The 20,889-nt window shown below is 42.6% G+C and overlaps 1 protein-coding gene across 1 annotated transcript; it reads left to right on the top strand.

Annotated features, from left to right (window-relative positions):
- The first annotated feature begins 225 nt into the window (after positions 1-225).
- fzd3a (frizzled class receptor 3a) lies at positions 226-20,871 on the top strand. Its single transcript, XM_087805644.1, has 9 exons — positions 226-335; positions 1,256-1,660; positions 13,999-14,195; positions 14,663-15,125; positions 15,814-16,113; positions 16,193-16,444; positions 17,546-17,694; positions 18,398-18,655; positions 18,730-20,871. The coding sequence occupies exons 2-9, from the start codon at positions 1,460-1,462 to the stop codon at positions 18,974-18,976; spliced, it is 2,067 nt and encodes a 688-aa protein (XP_087661770.1). The 5' UTR covers positions 226-335; positions 1,256-1,459; the 3' UTR covers positions 18,977-20,871.
- The last annotated feature ends 18 nt before the right edge of the window (positions 20,872-20,889 follow it).

Raw genomic sequence — 20,889 nt, 5'->3', positions numbered from 1 at the left:
AAACAAAACATGAATTACACTTTTTTTTTTAGCATACAATCTACTCGTCAACAGTTTTGTGAAATGTTTTAAAACGTATTGTTTATTTAAAATGTCTAAACAAAATAGACGGGTTTACAAGGCTCTTATGTTGACACGTTCGACTGGAAGCCATTTTGAAGCAGGTTGTCATTGACGACCGGGGCGCGCGCGGAGGGAGGAGAAGGGAGGGGGGGCGGAGGGACAGGACAGGAGGAGACGCCGCTGGCTGAGGGGGGGACACTCTCTCACTCTCTCATTGTTAACTCCACGGTCTCGAAGGGTCTACACGTGAAAACCTCGGAGCCGGATCAAAGGTAAAAACTCTCCTTCATTCTCCCCCAATATTCGTCACCTGTGAGCGGAGGCACCGCCGGTGCAGCCCCTGGATCTGTGCGGTGGTTCCGGGCACCGGTGCGAGGCTACGTTGAGCTCCGGTGCTCCCGGTAGTCACCGTCAACACCAACCGTCATCTTTTGTCTTCGCCCGAAGCTTTACGAATAAATAAAAAAAAACATTATATTTCTACTGTTTCCACCATTATAAAGAAGCCTGGTTTCATTACACTTTTTTTTTTTGGCGGCGGATAATTAAACGTGTTTTTTATGCTCGTAATGCTAACAGAGAAGCTAATATCGATTTAAAGATGGAGACGTTTTTTAAAACAAATATTCTTGTCTTCGAGGTGCGGTTTTCGATACGTTGACAACGATGGTTTTGTTTTTGGGGTGTTTGCTCTCAATTAGTCCTAATGGAGCCGTTTCCGCCATTTAAACGTCATTTAAACACAATTACTCAATAATATTAGCTTGGCTGAGGACTATGACGTCATATGTCATCGATAAATAAACTAAAATAAAAAAAAAAATACATTTTCCTGACATCAAGTGTCCTTGACGCACCAGAGGTTCAGTTGTTGTAAATGTGTTTATGTATAGCAAGAGGGACACCCTGGAGGGGAGGACGCTTGGTACTAAAGAACAGACAACTAAAAATTGTCATCTATTAAAAATGCACAGAGTGGGAGGAAACTAGATATTTGTATAAACTATATTTAATGTTTGTAAATATACACATATATACATTATTCCACATTTCTAATCCTTGTTTCTGTATCCAAGGCTCATATTTTGTGGAAAAAAGCCTAAATAAAATGGTGATTTTTTCCCTTATATGACTGATATTAATATGTCTGATAACATAATGTATTTATTGTATTATTTTCATTCCGTTTCAGATCCATTCACGTCGTGTCGTCACGTGAAAAGAAGGCGAGACGTCGGTACATCTCCGGGTCGATGACCTCTTCTTCAACCATGTTGGATTACACGACGACCCTCATGCAGCCACGTTGTGATCTGGACGAGAAGACGGGCGTAAAGACCCCCGTGTGATTCCACCGGATACGTTTTGCCTCCTCCATACCCTCCACAGCCTCGTCATGGATTTCCTCTGGGCGTTGTCGGTGTCCATGTTGGCGGTGTGCGTCGCCATTCCGATGGACGCGGCGGCTGGCAGCCACAGCCTGTTCACGTGCGAGCCCATCACGCTGCGTATGTGTCAAGATCTTTCCTACAATTCCACCTTCATGCCCAACGTGCTGAACCACTACGACCAGCAGACGGCGGCTCTCGCCATGGAGGTACGACACTCTCGTGTGAATGATGCGTGGATTCATGCTGTTGCTATAGGAGGGTGGAGCACCGTTGTGTTATTAATAATTATACAATAATAATGCCCTCTGTTTTTTCAATCTTTTATTAATTTGATATTCACGTTTGTGGTATAAGTAAAAGGAAACGTATTACAAATGGTGTACAATTTTGAAAATCTATGGATTTGAGTTCAGTTTATAATTTTTTTTAACCAGAATTAATCAAATAAATAAACTTGTTCTTTCACAATAATACACATTCCAGCAAAACAAAGGAAATATGCAAAACAACAACAAAACTAGCTTTAAAATGATTGTTGGTTAAAGTAGTAAATTTAAATAAATACACGCACATTTGAAGTAGCAATGTTCTTATGAAATTTAAAAAAAATTCCCCAAATTGTCCAAATCCCCCCCCAAAAAAATCCAGATTTAATCAGCTAATGTTTTATTTAGAACATTTGTTTTTAATAAAACATCAAACTATTTCTGGTAATACTGTATATGTGGTTTATACATGCATATATATATATGTATAATTATTTTTTTATAAAAACATTTTTTGGGAGAATTAGCCTTATTAGATCGCATGACATAAGGTTCCATTTTTTAGTAAACAAGTCTTCAAATCTTAATGACTTTTATTGTTGATATGCATTATAATTGTTTGTCATCTCAATTGCAATCTTTTACTTGTCTTACTTTTAAACTGATATCGACTTGTTTGAATGTATTCATTGTGATTTAATATAATCCATTAATTTACGAACGAGTGCCAGCTTGAATGTGATTTTTACCTTGATAGGCACATTTTGTGCCTTTGAGCAATCCAGCTCGCATTACTTTGTTGTTCACGCTTTCTGAGCAACACAAAATCCCAGCTGGGCTGTGTTTTTTTTTTCCTTCTTCCCTTCATCCAAAATGACCCTGGTTACCTGGAACAGCTGTATTCTTGTGGGAAGGTTTTTTTGGATGAGGTTTACTTTCCTAAATTCAAAGAGAACAATTCTTAATAACTTTTAACATAATAACTTTTCGAATATTGTTGAACTAAACAAACACATTCTCTATTTACATCCAGTGATGCTGAATCTGTGCCAGTATTATGTTCTTTATCAAAATAACAAAGACAACAGAACCATAATTGTTGTTGATATAACTTTATCTTAAAAAGCCTCATCATAGAATCGTATATATTTTAGTGATAAATCCTTGTTTTCTTTCACAACGACTGATTCCATGGTTTGACTGAATTGGTTGTTTGTTCAAAGAAAACATGAAGGGCAGGTTTAGGAGGATGTTGATTGTTGAGAAGGTGTCGGGTTCATTGTTGTCTGGTTTGAGGAAAACCACAGAACCAGGTTCGACAACTGGCTGCTACCTTGTTCCAGTACTGTTACCATTTCTCAATTCATTATTATTTTACAAAATTAAATACTTGTTAGATAATTTATCGATGTATTTGATCTGACCCTGCATAATGAAGGTAGAATCGTACTACAATGGAACATAACACACCTTATTTATGATAGATTTTCAAACAAAGCGTATTGAATGTATAGTGAAAAGCCTCCTGTAAACTGAAGGCGGCTTTGCATACAGGATCTTTGTTGCACGAAGGAAGCAAAATTACATTAGACCTTAAGCAAAAACTAGGAAAATACCTTTTTTTTTAAATGTATTATAAATAAAAAAAGGTTTTACAGATTTGCTGCCATGCAGCCACGCCTTACCAGCACACAAAATGTCGCGGCCAGAGATGTCTAGATAACTGCCAAGTGTCAGAGCAGGGGAAAGAATCCAATAGATAATATTCCAGCAAAATACCAGTTTAATTTAGCACATCCTGTTGATACATGTACCCGGCCCTCCACATGTCAATGTATTAGACGAACAGTTGATTTGGAAGAAGTGGTTCATTTAAATAACTGAAATATAAATTTATTAGGTTACAAATTTACATTGGTAATAAAACAACCTTTGTTTTAGGAAAACACATACACAAGGGAAAATTTGTAAAACAAGTAATTATATAAAACCTTGTTATGTGATTTAAGATACTTTGACTGCCATTAAAAAAGCCATAAAAATAAATGGATAAGAAAAGAAAAAGGGGAAAACAATGTTTTTGTTAGAAACTTATAATAATCTTAATATTATCTAGATATGTAATTATAATAATGATAAACAACTAAATGTGTCCCCCGCCTCACACCCCAGAGAAACTGGGATCGGCTCCAGCCCCTCGCGACCCCCATACGGGAACAAGTGGCACAGAAAATGAATGAATGAATGAATTAACAACTAAATGTATTTTTAAGACGTAATGTTTCAATTTCTAATGAGCCACATAGAACAGCGACTACTGAATAATAATAACAATATTGTTCAAAGTAAACCTGTTAAGTTAATTTGTAAATAGTTTTCACCAAGTAATTTAGTGAATATATTCTGTATAAAATATGAAATGCATTTATTATCCAAATATTTTACTGACTAATAGAATATATTTTAAATATAAATTTTAACAAACGCAATCAACTTTTAATGAAAACATACATTTCCGCCTGGACCTTCTCCAGTGTGTATTTCCAACCTTTTTGCTGCGTAATGATTTATTTTCAGATCAACCAAAGCTGGTGTTAATTCAATGTTTTGATGTTTCGATCGCTCGACAAATTGAAAGGTTTCCATCTCCGTGTGTTACAGAGGTTTTATCCTCTTTACACACATTCACGCAGCAGATGCATCTCCTCGTTAACCTAATCCAGTCTTTTATTCTCGCTTATCCGGCTTCAAGCTTCAATCTATCCAGCAATTAGTGTGTGATCTGCATCAAAACATTAGGCCGATGCTCCGTTAGCATGTGTGTGTGTGTGTTTGTGTGTGTGTGTGTGTGTAGATGCCCGGCTAAATTTAACTCCACCATTTGACTCTCATGCTTGTGCCAGCTCCAGTTTCAGTCGTCGCTCTTTGACCTCGTCCCGGCTGGCGGGGCATGGAGTGTTAGATTCCGACCGGCCATCTGCGCGGCTCCACCTCGACGCTCGGACACACCCTGGAGTGAGAGCTGTCAGATGGACGGAGGGAGAGAGAGAGGGAGAGAGAGAGAGAATAGTGCGTGCCGAGAAAATCCAGGGTTATGTAACTTGTGAATCTACTCGACTGACTCTTGAGAGCATCGCTTCAAACGACATCACACACTTGGATTCATCTTTGAACATGATGCTCAGCCTTCCTCCCTCTCATCGCTCAGATATTCACTGTTATCTGGGTCTCTCTGTCGTGTTGTTTTTAAATATCTTCATTATGAATCGATGTTCGTGAAGTGTCTCTATTACTTGTTTTGACGCTCTGGTTTTTTTTGTTGAGTATTTTCTCTTAGGCACAATAGTTTTAGCTTTTGAGTATCTAGTAGTTTTTTTCTTTTTTTTTTCTTGAACCACAAGATGTGGACGTCTTTCTTAAGCTTATTCATTACCTAAGAACTAACCTGGTTTTGAGTCATTAAAACCTTAAACAAGGAGACTCTGTATCAGCAGAAGTCCACATTTGGCACGAGGGCTTATAGAATAAGGAACAATGATTGTCTAAATTAACAATTACTGTATACATGTGTATGTATATTTATTTATATATGTATGTATATATATAGATATATGTTTATACTGTGCACTTTTGTTGGGGGTACAAAGGAAGGATTTCATGGTACGTAGTACCTATGACAATAAACGCTTTGAATCTTGAATACAGAGATTCCCGATAAGGGTGAATTTGACAAGGAAAATGATTTTAATGGGAGAAGTAAAAATTGAGATAATCATGATGGATCCAAATTGTGAATCCTGCAATCAAACTCATTCTTCCTGTCACATACAGTTTGGTTTATACACATTTTCTTTGGCCCGCAACTTGGATTTATAGTAATTTAGTCCACTTGTGATTGAGTTCTTCACCCTCTTCACTGGAAAATACAAAATACACTTCTTTTAAAAAGACAGTGTTTTGTTTTTGTCAGCTAATTGGATGTCATGGAACAAAAATGATATTGGATTTTGGATCACAGCAGACTCACAGCAGAATATCAATTAAATAAGTGGGGTAATGTAGTGTAAAAATATGAGGTATAGGGGGCCAAATCCTGCATCGTTTGATGTGGGCCCCTTTGGGTAGTTTCTCGAAAGTAAAGTAGAAAAATATTCATGGTGATATCGACACACAAGATACTAATGTTTAAGTTAAGATAAGGAACAGAGATAATTATAGGTCACACAGTTGTTTTGTTGAGGTGTGTTTGTACATGTGAAGGTTGTATGGACAGATATATCGCTTTAACATTCTCTTTTAAAAGTACCATTGTTAACAAACGGTTAGGTCAGCATAAGAGCAAAATATGCAAAAGAGATTTCAGTCTGATTTGTAAAACTGTGTCTGCACACCTGGGGCTGTTTCCTAGCGGGTCACTAATATATGTATATGCACGAATGCACACATTATGGCCACTGATTTAATATTATGCTGCTTGTGGTGCCTAGACTTTGCTGGCTTTAATACTGTTGCTCGGGGGGGCTTAAAGGTTGAAGTAAGTCCTGAAGAAAAGGTGTCAACACACAGTGTGTCAGTGCTGTATATGTGGTTCCCCCCTGGACTGCCTCCATGGCTGCGTGGTCCATCCCTGATGCTAGTTTTATCTACATTCAACGCTCCGCGTATATATGGCAGTGTGTACATGTGTGTACGTGTGTGTTTGTGTGTGTGTGTGCTCATGCTGAAAAGAAAGTGGTTTAGCCGGTCTTCACTTTGATTGGTCATGGATTCACAATTAAGTCTCTTTTAGGGCTCGTTTGGATTAAAGGAACCTCACCGGGTCCAAGTCGCGCAGACTACGCTTCTGTCTGATTCTTGTTTTTCCGACTAAACCACCCCGATCCGGTTCATGGGAGAATTCGGGCTTATAAGATGCCGAGGGCGCCCAAATGAGAATTGACAGTTGATTTTAAAGGGAATTAAAGTGAGTGAATAGCCACCGTAATGATGATGAATGCCCCGCACCGTGGAGAGCTGGAAGTTGGACGCCTACCAAAGCCTGCAGTTCTCAACCAAAGTCCTTGAAGTGTCGTGTCGCGACTTTTTCCCATTCAGGCCTTTCTTCCCCCGTCTCTGTCAACGGGTGAACATTTTCTTCATTAGCATCTCGAGGTTTCTAACGTGACAAATCACGGTGAAAGGAGAATTCAAGCTTATCATACTCGTTCTTCACGACAAACGTCTGTCTGAGCAATTCGACTAAGTGGTCGTCAAACGCAGGGATTCCTTATCCTTGGACTCATTCTGCGTCAGATTTCATCCCTGACCGCTAAATGACCTCTCGGTTGAAGTGGGCCAGAGGCCTCGGGGCTGGGAATTGGCTACTTCTAGACCACAATGATACTCTTCCATATACTGGGGCGTGGAGGATTCAAGTGACTTTGCTATGAGAGGAGTGGCTGGATCTTCTTCTTGAGAGCTACTGTAGCGAGGGCCTGAATGAAGCCTGGCGTGGGATCATCTCAGCATCAACAGTAGATGACACCAGGATCAATGATGCCATTGGTTTCATAAGTTCAGCCTTTTCACACTTTTTCTCTTAGTCTTAAAGGCACAAATTAGCCTGATATGGTCTTGATGGTTTTCAAGCTATTCGGGTACAAATTCAGGCATGACTGATTACTAATCCTGAAACCTTTCTATACTTTACAGTAAGAAAGTTGGGAAAGCAACCCTTATTCAAATACTTATGACTTGCAAATTAAATAAAGCAATTTATTTCGCATTCAGCAACCAATAATAGGTCAAATAAAGTCCATTTCTGACATGAATTTATTTCAAAACATTTGTTTTCCTGTTTTAAACATATTCTTACTTTCATATTAGAAACCATTTCTTTGTTATTTAATTGGAAATCAACACAATTTTGATTCTAATCTTTAAAATAAACAAAGACAAATCTTGCTCAGAATAAAACTAGTGCCATGGACTGTATAAATTACAACACTTTCCTTCATTTAACATTATAATAAAAAGTGTATTTCAACAATTTTTTTCATGGCTGATTTGAATTATGTCGTCTTTTTTCTATCTGGGCGTCATTCAGGTAATACAGTAACAGTGTCTTTGTAATAGCCACAACATGTAGTGGGTTGATTTGTAAAATTGCATCACATGCTGGAATCTAAAGGACTTTTCGTTAGCATTTTGAATCTTAAATAAAGCTATTCATATTTTTATTTTCACAAATATTGAGTTTAGTATCATTAGAATGACTTTAATAATGTCCTAATTTTGTCGGTTTTAATAGTAATTATATTTTGGATCGGACACAAAGACACTTTTATTAAAAGACGTAAACATGGAATCGTCTTGTTTTTTGTCCTTCTCAGACAAATTGCTTTGATTTTTCTAAGGTCAGGTTAAAATCTGATCCACTTTTCCATTACTCATGTCGTTCGGCGGACAATAGTATTGTGAGGAGGAGAAAGGAAATGGAGGAGGTCATGTGACTGTGATGGTAATGAGTTCAGGGACGTATCTTTAAGCTCGGGCCAGTCGCTCCGTCTGAAGATGCTGATGTGGTTAGTTTGATAACCGGGTCGTCGTGTACACGGCGACAGTAAATCATTTCCTGCAGAGATGTTGGATAAAAACCCCATCAAGTGACCCAACGAGGAACCCTGTTTAGGTCCACTTGTGTCTCCATGTTAGTGCGTGTCCCGTTTTTGTCTGTTGCACAAAGACGTTATCAACCGACTCGCTCCCACTCGCTCCGGTTTCAGCTCCGGATCGGCCTCGAAGTCTCAAGTTTGCAGCCGGTTCCGGGCCAGCGTGTGTCATGTTACGAGCGTCACAATGACCCGTGTACTCCACCCGAGGCTGGCACACACACACACACACACACGGCTGTCTGCCGAGAGGTTCCGAACGCTAGTATTGTTGTCGACTAGTGAAGATGTATCGCACTTAAACACACACTGACGCAGACACACAACTCCAGACTAAATCTCAAACCGGCGTGACCCGTGGGGAGAAAGGAGCCCCTTGTTTTATTTAATGTCCGACACCGTGTTTATTGGCTGCAAAGTGAAAGAGAGGAACATCCAGAGAAGCGAGTCCACCACGACACAACAACAGCTTTGTGTGTTTGTGTGACACAAACGTTAGGTTTTCAAACTTTTTTTTTTTTTTTTTAAGTCCTGAATGACACGGCTGACTCCGCGGACCATCCCTCTCCTCCTTCGCCCTCAGAGCCGCCCCCCTCCCCTATCTTTTGTCCTCCCCCTCCCCCCACGCAGGGCTCACCCGTTACCCGGGAAACGCTCCCAATTGTGCGGTTAACAAAGAGTATGGAGGCTTTTCTTGCCTCCCCGGAGGTGGTCCTCTCCGCCCTGCACCCTGACCCCCTCGAACCCCGCTCTCCTCCCTCGCGCTCCTCCTCCTCCGATGCATCACTCGTCGCCATGACGCTAAGCCGGAAAATTCACGGAATTGCGGTAGTTGGAGAAGTGAAAGGATGAAAAAAAAAACGTACACGGGGGGGGGGATAAGAAACAGGGGGGATGCTGGGAAGAGAGGTGACCTGGAGGTTCGTCACCAGCTTCTTTGTCAGCAATTCATCAGTCAAGCGTTTTAGCAGCCGCCGCGAAGCGTTCATTAAAAAGTAATTACTTGTGCAATTAGGGAGGTCTTCAGCCACGTTTGGACCCCCGCCTTAGATTAGCGGGGGGCGGGGGGGTTCATAATAAATATCACATCCATCTTGATCTCATTCAAAAACACTGTATCATCCCTAAATCTGCAGGGAGGTGAAACCGAGGTCACCGGCTTTTTTCAAAGGGACGTCATGGGGTTGTAACCCAAAAATTATACATATATGTTAATGAGGTGGATTTATGTCCACAACACGATAACTGTGATGATTCCTGCTCGAACTGGTGTCAAGTCAGATGTGAAGCTACTGGTTGATGGATTATTTATGTCAAGCACTGTTAAAAGTTTTATCTAAAGTTAACATTTGATCTTTTTCATATACATTAGTTTTTTGTTTGAGCATTAAAAACCTTCAATGTTTGGATGTTCACTGTTTAGTGTGAACTTGGAGAAAACCAAGTAAGATGGAGGTAGACTAGCATTTTTAAAATGTTTAATTAGTTTCATTGTTAAATGAATATTCATGTTTATTCCTTCTTCTGAAGCTTCGTAGCTTGACATTCTTTAACAAGGATCTGCGCGTCAATTCTCACACGCTCGTCCCGTTCCTTCATTTTCTTATAGCTGTTTAAAATTTACAATAAGCGGTTAATATTATTTTTATTGAATTTTTTAACTCCTTTCAAGAAGTTTACAAACATAGTTACGTTGTTATAATTATTGCAATTTTTTTTGTTATTGTGTAATCCTCCTTTGTCACACATGTCGCTTCATTTTCAGTGTATGGAATGACAAAGAAAAATCATTGAATGCTTGAAACAAGAACATCTCTTGCCCTATTGAATTTCATTGTATTTGAGAGAACTAAACATATAATTCATTATTATACTTACATTAAATATATATTTTTACATGTATGAGGCTCATTAAAGTTGAGGACAGCGCTTTGACTAATATGAAAAAAAAAATCCAAACTTTTTTTTTCAGCCTGTGTAAAACATCGTGTCCAAATAATTAAATTCTATAGTGCGTTTCTTTTAAATTAAATATTTATGTACACACACACATCAGCTATAGGTGTCTGTGTTCGTGAGGAGGCGCAGTGTTAGCTTATCTCTTTGTGCAGACTACATGCATTCAAGGTGACTTGATGGAAAGGTCTCCGTCTTAAATCTAATCGCAGCCAAGACGGGGTTTGAAAGTAAAACGTTTAACTCTTAATTGGATTGGAAGCCTTTGTAGTGAAGCCAAAGTTGTGTTAAAACTGTTTAATTTCAGAAAGTATGTGTAGAAGGTTTCGAGCCATCGAACCGGTAACGTCGGCAAAACAACTTGAGCGTTTTGTTTTCCGATCAAATACATGAATGTTTAAATCATACCCAGTGAGACTTCCTAAGCTGCAAAGGCGTGAGCAGTCACAGCTCCATACATTTTTCATGAGGCGAGTCATTGTCTTGTCGTCAATTACCATAAATATTATTATTATTACGTTCAGCTTCCGCGGCGCTTCATGTTAGCCTCGTCTCTTGTTGGCTGTCCATCCTGAGCAGCATCAGGGTGACACTGAAAATCTGAAGATCAATTTTTTTCTGTCGGAATAACGTAGCTTTCCAGGGAACTCTTGGTATCATGATGTATTTTAACATTTCAGTGATCGCTTTGAGGATCCGATCATGAGTATCCGTCATCGGCGACAGCTCCTGGTCGATCATCGCTAACACAATCCCATGAATATGTAATGACGGTGGCACAGAGATCGAATGACAGTCTAGAGTTTTCCGCCTCCAGCCTGAATCATTAGTGGAGGCACTCGGTGCTGCCGCAGGAGAAATGTGGACCAGTGGTTCGGCAGATGTTTCCAGTGTAGCCATTAACACTTAAACCCCCGACGGCGGCCAAGATGACGCTTGTTTGTTTGGGCTGCTGCCGCTCGTCCATATGTTCCGTCCAGGCAGCGGCTCACAGGAAGACGCCGCCGTCATAAAACCGGCTGAAGTGGGTGGAGGATGGGAGATGGATGGATGATGGAGTGTAAAAATAGATAAATAGCAACACGATGAATAGGAAGTAGCAGTTTATTGTAAGTAGATCAACGCCACTCGCCTCGGCTTTATATTTATTCAACCGTTCTCCTCAAAGCTTCTCCGCCTTCGTGGCTCGGCACAGTGTGTTCTGTGGAGCAGATCGCTGACCCGCGGCCATCGAAGCAGCAGGAGAGCCGTGATGAGGGTTCACTTTAGCTGCGTTAGATCATGTTTGAGTTGGTCACTAATGCACCAGCTCCAAAAAAACATGCAGGACTAGAACCCGGAGTGTCCCACATATTTTACAGAGAGGCAATGATTTGGAAACATTCAGTTTCATCATTTCCCTGAGATATATTACATTTTTATAATATTTAAATGTATTAAGATGAGAGAACACCCTATGTGTTTTAAGGTAAATATTGTTTTAATTCTGCATCAATTTAAACATTTTTTTCTTGTATTTTGAAGCTCTGGTTTATTATTCAGGTTTTTAACACTAATCTAAACGACAGAAATACAATGTGTCGATAAAGTTTATTTGATTTTTAATACTAAGCAAAATACTTTTACTTTTAATATAATTTTCCTGCTCTAAACCACTTCAAATAATTGCACATTGTGTTGTATCAGAAAGTCGTTCATCAACATGTGTTACAATTATTTCCATGAATTACCAGGAATTGTGTAACATAATAGAAAACTAAAATGATTTATTTAGTATTTGAAAACATTTTTTCTCTCTCGCCGCATTCCGCATCCCTTAACCAGTTGAAACCAGTTTGTAGACATTGTGGTTCTTGTGAATTGGGCCGAAAATATTAGTTTGTCATGTGACTAAATCTAATCATGTTGAAATTTAACAAATAAAAAAAGCATCTTCTTTGTTCCGCGCAATTAATATTTGATGCATCGCGGTCAGTCGGGTTCATAGTGACTCACATTCAGAATGATGTCATGGTAAAGTGATGCTCAATGAAACGTGATGACTCCGTTTGCGCAGAATTGATTCGATCACTGGTTGATTGATCCACTTATGACAGGCATAAACGTACATAAACTGATTTACTGCACTTCAGAGAAAGTGAGGAGGAGGAGGAGTGTGAGCTCAGTGAGACTGAAGTAATGGTTTTATTATATTTCTTTTATTAACATCACTCTGGACAAAATTGTGTTTTAGTTGTAAGTTCTTATTCAGTACCAAATGTGCCTTTAATCATTTATTTTATGCTCTTTATTCATACTTTTTACTGTCTTATATTTGGATTTAATCTGTTTAAAATGAATAACTCACATAAAGATGAGTTCTAGAACATGGACATTCGTCTTATTTAGTAGTGCTAGAATGTTAATAGAGAAAGTTATAGAATGGTAATAAATATGATTATTTTTAGATTCATAAAGTATAATTTAATATATTTCTTTGTGAAATGTATTAATTTACACTTTTTAAATGTTCCTTTTGTTTAAAAAAAATGTATATTTATTTAATTATAATTCATTTTCCTACTTTAATTCTAATCTTTGTGATACTTTCTTCATCGTTTATTTTCTTGTATATTAAATACAATGATTTGATACTTGTTTCTACTTTATTATTATGTCTCTAAATATATATTTCAATTTCAACGAAGAACACCTTTAGTTCCCATTTAATGTATTTTCATTTTTTATTCCATTATTGAAATTGATAATCATAATTTTATATCTTTTTTTTTTATTGTCCGTTGACGAAACAATTGTAGGATATGAAACAAACTTCATGTGTTAATGATAAAAACCCACGCAGCTGCTACATGGCCGCCCGGTTACTTAAGTTAATCAGACTCTAAATTCACATTCGTCTTTGTTCCTGAATCTCACCCACGACCATCCCTCCATCAACGACCCAGAGCGTCAATTCAATCTCTGCCGAACAAACACTCAGAATGTTGACCCCCCATCACCCTCTCTGACTCTAAATTTGGGGGGGGAGGGAGGGTTTCTCTCGGGGTGAGGCTGGAGACTTTCTGTCGCACAAAAGGTGTATGTAAATCGCACACATTTGTGTATCCCTGCGCACTCCTTCTGCAGGCATTTGCATATTAACACACCCGCACATGCTTCCTGCGCTCACCAACTCCTCCTGGCAAACTTTGTGTGTGTGTGTGTGTGTGTGAGTGCTTTGTTGTGCCCGTGTGTTAGCATCTAAATAATATACTTCCGCTGGCTTTTCTGTGTGCGAGGACGTGTGTGTGTGTGTGTGTGTGTGTGAGTGTCAGTCGGTCACAGCGTGGTCCTGTCCCGCCACACAAAGACCCCGTCAGCCATGTCTGACAGTGTGCGAGTGTGTTGTGACCGAGTGTGTGTGTGTGTGTGTGTGTGTGTGTGTGTGTGTGTGTGTGTCCTGGAGGTTGCAGTGAAGCAGCGAGGAGGGATTATGAGGAATGGGGCCAGTGTTGTTTTTTAAACTCATCTCCAGAAACTGTCAGATGTTCTGCTCCATTGCTCTCTTTGTCGTCGTCCACCCCTCCCTCCCTCACACACACACACAAACTGGCCCACATTTTTTTAAGATTGACCAACAATCTGTCGCTGTCAGCATGTCCGGCCGTTCACCCTCTTGTTGTGTGTCTGCAGCCCTTCCACCCCATGGTGAACCTGCAGTGCTCGCCGGACCTGCGCATGTTCCTGTGCGCGCTCTACGCTCCCGTGTGCTCGGAGTATGGCCGCGTGACGCTGCCGTGTCGACGCCTCTGTCTGCAGGCCCGGAGCGACTGCTACAAGCTCATGGACATGTTCGGGGTCAGCTGGCCGGAGGAGATGGAGTGCAACAGGTCAAGAAGAGCTTGTCTCTCTCCAGTGCAGGACGTTACGTCCAGATTACAGTCGGTGCTCCCGACAATTGTGGTCTGAGAAATAATCAGGATTATTGTTGCTCAAAGAGTTAATGTAGAGTCACATGAGAGACATATGAGTGTCTCAAAGTTTACTTTATTTATATTTGAAAAGAGATAATAAGGAGATAATGCAAATAAAACAAACGTATCTAATTGACAAAGTTAAGTGAGCAAAATAATCAAGACCGAACACGTTTGTTGCTAATGCTAACTTGACAAATATGTAATCAACAAAAAACACATTCGTTGCTAATGCTAACTTGACAAATATGTATTCAACACAGAAAAAATGTGTTGCTCATGCTAAGTTGACAAATGTGTATTCAACACAGAACACTTTTGTTGCTAATGCTAACTTGACTAATGTGAATGAAATAACTTAAATCTTCTCGTCTCTCTTCCAGGTTTCCCGACTGTGACGAGCCGTACCCTCGTCCCGTGGACCTCCTGTCCACCTCGGACACCACCGAGTCTCCGGTCGCCGTCCAGCGCGACTACGGCTTCTGGTGTCCCCGAGAACTGAAGGTGGACCCGGAGCTGGGCTACTCCTTCATGGGTGTGCGGGACTGCTCGCCCCCGTGTCCCAACATGTACTTCACCCGCGAGGAGCTGAGCTTCGCCCGCTACTTCATCGGCGTGGTGTCCATCGTCTGCCTGTCCGCCACGCTCTTCACCTTCCTCACCTTCCTCATCGACGTGTCCCGCTTCCGCTACCCCGAGCGCCCCATCATCTTCTACGCTGTCTGCTACATGATGGTGTCGCTGGTCTTCTTCCTCGGCTTCCTGCTGGAGGACAGGGTCTCCTGTAACGCCGCCGCTCCAGGCAGGTTCAGGGCGTCCACCGTGACTCAGGGCTCCCACAACAAGGTGAGCAGGGATCATAAATACCTCTGCCAAGGAGGCTACGTTACATTGTTTACGTACATGGTACAAATCCAAAATCTATGGATGGTTTTTAAGGCTTAGATTTGGGTTGGTTTGAAGTTTTATGTAGATTTAGAAAGTGTTTTGGCTGATATATTAGGAGTATGTATTGGAAATAATTTGGCGATACAATACATTTCACGATACAGGGGCAACAATACAGTATATTTCGGTGTCGGAACATGTATATATTTGTAGTATTGTCTGAGTACTTGACTCAAAATATCTCCAAACAACAGCTTTAAAAGCTCCTGGAGTGGACTGTATCCTCTCGTCCTCAGTCATCCCCGGGTTCTTGCAGGATTTCCTTTCGCTATAAATAAGTTGACGACTGATCTGTTTGCAGTTTAATTGCAACACAAAAGTAAACAAACACTACAACACTACAATATTCATTGTAAAAAAAAAAAGTAATTTTATTATATAGTTAATAAATATATTAAAGGATATAAAAAGTGATTTAAAGGCTGAAATAAACGTTGGCGATGCCTTCACTGACCTCGTAATGTTGAGCTTCCACCTCAACACAAAGTCATTTCACATCAATTGCTGTTGAATCGTGTGAAGCGACCTCGTGATGCGTTCACTGACGGCTCCGTGATGCGTTCACTGACGGCTCCGCCCCCCACAGGCCTGCACGCTCCTCTTCATGGTGCTGTACTTCTTCATGATGGCGGGCAGCGTCTGGTGGGTCATCCTGACCATCACCTGGTTCCTGGCCGCCGTGCCCAAGTGGGGCAGCGAGGCCATCGAGAAGAAGGCGCTGCTGTTCCACGCCTGCGCCTGGGGCATCCCGGGGGTCCTCACCGTGTCTCTGCTGGCCATGAACAAGATCGAGGGCGACGGCGTGAGCGGCGTGTGCTTCGTGGGGCTCTACAACATGGCGGCGCTGCGCTGGTTCCTGCTGGCGCCGCTCGGGGTGGACGTGGTGGTGAGGACCCGCTTCGTTAGATAGACCCTCTTCTTCTACGCCGGGCCGCCTCCTCTGACCCGTCTTCGTGACCCCGCAGGTGGGGGTGGCGCTGCTGCTGGCCGGGATCGCGGCCCTGAACAGGGTCCGCATGGAGATCCCGCTGGAGAAGGAGAACCAAGAGAAGCTGGTGAAGTTCATGATCCGCATCGGGGTGTTCTCCGTGCTCTACCTGGTCCCCCTGCTGACCGTGCTGGCCTGCTACCTGTACGAGAACAGCCACAGAGCCACCTGGGAGACCACCTGGGTGCAGGAGAGGTGCCGGGACTACCACATCCCCTGCCCCTACCAGGTACGCAACAGCGCCCTCTGCAGGCTGATGTCTTTCCACGTGACTAACAGTCTCTGGTGAAGTCACACATCTGTGCTCGTGTCACTTCCTGTCACTTCCTGTCTGCTCTGCTGCACTGGAGGAGGAGACGCTGATGTCGACACCGTTGTTACATCTGTCGTCTTCATCTTCACTCCTCCTCACTACCTCACTCTCTGTTGTGTAGTTCACTTACCACACACGCACACATCTACACACACGAGCATGTACACGTGCGCACACCTGCACAGGCACACCAACACATTAAAACAAGCACACAAGCGCACACACACACACACACACACATACACACACACTAGTTTGCACACACCTGAACATGCACCCAACATACACACATATGCACACACCTACACATCTACACACACCTAAACATGCAGACCAGCACATTAAAACATGCACACATGCACACACCTACACACACACATGCGCACACACTAGCTTGCACATACCTGCACATGCAAACTAACACAGTAGAACATGCACACCAGGACGCACCCATGCACACAACTACATGCGCACATACTCACATGCACATACCTACACACAAACATTTGCACATACCTGCACATGCAGACCAACACACACACACACACCTACACTGGTTCAAACTCACACACACACAAGATCAAGATGAAAAGGTTGCTGCATAGAAAAGTGTTTCTCTCTTTACATAGATATGTGTCAAACCTACACACGCACATACACTTGCACGCACACCTACACACACACACCTACACACACACACACCTACACAGGATATTAAAAACGATGGCTGCATATAAAAGTGCGTCTCTATATAGAAGTGTGTCCTCAGGCTTGTTCCTTCCTACACACACACACACGCACTCAAAATGTGTGGCCACACATGCATTTTGAAAACACACAACAGTACACACAAGTGAAGTCAATACAGCTCCATCAACTCCACACAGAACGCACTCTTGCTGGAGGCCACAAGTGGGCGAGAGACTCTCATGTGTTTGGATTCAGTGTCTCTTCCGCCCACATGAACGCACACTGACTTGTGTGTATCCCTCTGTGTGTGTGTGTGTGTGTGCGCAGGTGGAGAGCAGCAGTCGTCCAGACCTGGCCTTGTTCCTGATCAAGTATCTGATGATGCTGATCGTTGGGATCCCCTCGGTGTTCTGGGTCGGCAGCAAGAAGACGTGCTTCGAGTGGGCGAGCTTCTTCCACGGCAAGAGACGCAAAGAGTACGTTCACCGTGTGTGTGTGTGCGAGCATACAAGTGTGTGTCTGTGTTTGTGTGTCAGTATACAAGTGTGTGTGTGTCTGCCTGTATGCATGTTTGTGTCAGCATACAAGTGTGTGTCTCTGTCTGTATGTATGTTTGTGTCAGCATACAAGTGTGTGTCTGTATGTGTGTGTTTGAGCTTGCGTTTCTTTCGTGTGTGTGTGTGTGTATGGTTTGTTTTTTGCTTGTATGTTTTGTTCATGTCTGTATGTGTCTACATGTGTGTGTGTGATTTGTTTGCACTTGTGTTTTGTGTGTTCCCCTCAGACTCGTGATGTGCCGACGAAGCTTCATGAAACGGTGTCATTATTTTCAGAGTCCACTAGATGTCACTCTCCTGTATAGTCTATGAATTTAACAGATCAATTGAAACCTCGAATCACGTTCTAACTGATGGCGCCACCTAGTGAGCTCTCAGAATAATGACAGTGCTTCATGAAGCTTCATCATTGCCTCACTATGGGGCCAGTGTGACTGAACAGGACTTGAACCAGCCTCCTCTGCGCCCCCTCTCTCCACACTAGAGCACTAACCCCGTCTCCCACCTGCTGTCCCCCTCCTCCCTCCATCTCCCTCCTCCCCTCCACCTTCCCCCTCTCCCTCCCCTCCTCCCTCCTGCATCTGTCCCTCCCCCACCCCTCCTCTCTCTCCTCCCCCTGCAGCGGGGCGGTCAACGAGAGCCGGCAGGTCCTCCAGGAGCCGGACTTCGCGCAGCTCCTGCTCCGGGACCCCAACACGCCCATCGTCAGGAAGTCCAGGGGCACGTCCACCCAGGGCACCTCCACCCACGCCTCCTCCACCCACCTGGCCATGCTGGACGAGCCCCCCAGCGGCAGCACCAGCCGGGCCAGCTCGGTGCGCAGCCACCGGTCCAAGAGCAGCAGCTTCCACGGCAGCCTGCAGCGCTGCAAGGACGGACGGTGAGTCTTGCAAAACCAGAGATGGATTTTTCAAACCGATGACATCATCATCACGCGTCTCCTCCCTCCGTCAGATACGCGGCGTCCACCTTCCGCCCGACGGACGACCTCCTCCCGTACGGCAGCCTGCCGCGCCTCAAGGACCAGGCCCAGTCCCGGCACTGCAGCACCAGCCGCCTGGACTCGCTGTCGCGCCACGGATCCACGCTGAGGCTGGAGAGCCCGTCGCGTCACGGCAGCACCAGAGACCTCAGCGCCGCCGCCGTCCTCACCACGCCGGGCAACGGGATCCACCGCGTGATGGAGGAGGACGCCGCCTGATTGGACACGCTCCCTTCCCTTTAAAGAGGCTTCTGGGAAATGTTGCGACGCGGTTCCTGAAGTCGAACAATCTTTATTTAAAACCGTCCAGACTTCTGCCTTACAGTCCATAGAACATCCTCATGTACAGACCCCCCCCTCCACCTGACCCCCCTACAGATGGTCCATGTTGTTTGCTGTTTTTTTTAAATAAAGTTTTATATAAAATGAGCAGACACACGTGGGTCTTAACAGCCCTCCGCTTTATTGAAATACATCGGGTTAATATCTGCTCACACGGCAGCCAGTTTCATTACATGGTTTTGTTTTGACCTTACACCTTAAATATTCTTGTGCAAAAAGAATCTACATCACCTGTAGTGGGTTATCCTCGGAAAACACCCAAACCGTTAAAAAAAAAAAGAGAAAAGCAAGTAAAACAACAAACCGAAAAACAAAAGATTACATCTAGAACATGCAAAACTGTACAAATTATTACAAAGAAATCAAAAGTGGATATGATATGACGGAAGGTTCCGAGAGAACGACTGAAATGCAAACAAAAAAGGCTTTTTTTTTTTTTTTTTCTTGAGTTTGACGAGCGTTTTTTCTTTTTCGCTCCTGGAGCTTCGACCCGTTTCCACCCCTCGCTCTCACTCGCCGTTTCCTGAGTTTCTTCAACACGCTCGCGCTCCAGGACTCGCTCGCTCGCACAGTTTCGGAATCACGACCTGCTCCGCCCTCGCACCAAATGGAATATTTGAGAAATATTTGAGGAAGTAGAAACACTCGGAATGGGTTCTTTGTAGAGCTCGGCAGGAATGAAAAGTCATTTCCCTTTCGAACCGGAATATTCTGCAGCACAAACCATACCAAAGTCCGGGTTTAAGGCGAGTTTTAGACATGGTTTTAAGCTTAGTGAAAGGAAAACCTGGCATGGATCAGACTTGTTAATTGTACAGTTTTATTGCAATTAAAAAAAATGTTTGGATTCAAAATACAAACCGGATTCACTAGTTAAAGTAAAACCTGACACGGATAGTAAAACCGGATGTGGAATATTTAAAGGAAATTAAAAGCATTCACCAAATTCAAGTTTACAGTTTGGAAAACTGCATAATCAGGTACGGATTTATTGAACTTTCTTTGAAGTTAAACCAGATATGAATTTTAAACCAAAAGTCTTAGTGTTGGATAATAGCGGAGCAGCAGTAAAACTAGAAACGGATGCAATCGTCTGTAGGTTTGTAGTGTTAAAGGAGCAAACATAAAAATACGATGTAGTGTCAGATGGTAGCAAGAGTAAAACATTTTAATATTAACTGGATTAATCTTAGTGTTTGGCATCAGCTGAGCAATAGCAAAACCAGGCATGGATTCACGAGTATGTTGACCAGGTTTAGCCACGATAAAACCCCACTTAGATTCTACGTAGAGCGAGCAAAAACTGACATGGACTTTAAATTCGTCTGTAGTGTCGTCCTAGTGCTTCATGGAATACACACGTTGATTTCGGCGAAGGTAAAAACGCGACATGGATTGAAAAATATTCCACCTCAGTGATTTACATTCAGCCTCTCGTCGCCTGAACAGCTGCGAGACAGTTTCCCTCTTTTAGTGTTTGTTTTTTTTTGTTTTTTTTGGTTACAACCGGCACCGTCGGAAGGATCCGGAGCCGATGTGGGAGACACGGGAGGGTTAAAGGCATTAGCATGAAAACTCAGTGTGTAAAAACATGTGACAGAAGTGTTCACGGCAGTAGTGTCCGTCCACGCTGCTCACTGCGATGCAAACGAGTGCACCAACTAAAAGCGTGTGTCGTACATTAAAAAAAAAAAAGAACTAAGATCAAACTGAAGTGGTTCAAAATGGCTTCTTGTGAATAATAATAGAAACAAACCCCAAACTCACTCGAAGGAGCACATCTGTCTGCG

Source organism: Callionymus lyra, chromosome 13 (assembly GCF_982586985.1).
Source record: "Callionymus lyra chromosome 13, fCalLyr1.hap1.1, whole genome shotgun sequence".
NCBI classification, from domain to species: domain Eukaryota; kingdom Metazoa; phylum Chordata; class Actinopteri; order Syngnathiformes; family Callionymidae; genus Callionymus; species Callionymus lyra.
Note: the sequence above shows the minus strand (reverse complement) of the source record. Positions and strands in the feature narration are given on the sequence as shown.

Bases quoted from the DNA above. Each gene is read 5' to 3' on its own strand.
- fzd3a (XM_087805644.1), top strand. From the start codon at position 1,460: ATGGATTTCCTCTGGGCGTTGTCGGTGTCCATGTTGGCGGTGTGCGTC. The intron at 1,661-13,998 runs GTACGACACTCT...GTGTGTCTGCAG, and splicing joins CGGCGGCTCTCGCCATGGAG to CCCTTCCACCCCATGGTGAA. The intron at 16,445-17,545 runs GTACGCAACAGC...GTGTGTGCGCAG, and splicing joins ACATCCCCTGCCCCTACCAG to GTGGAGAGCAGCAGTCGTCC.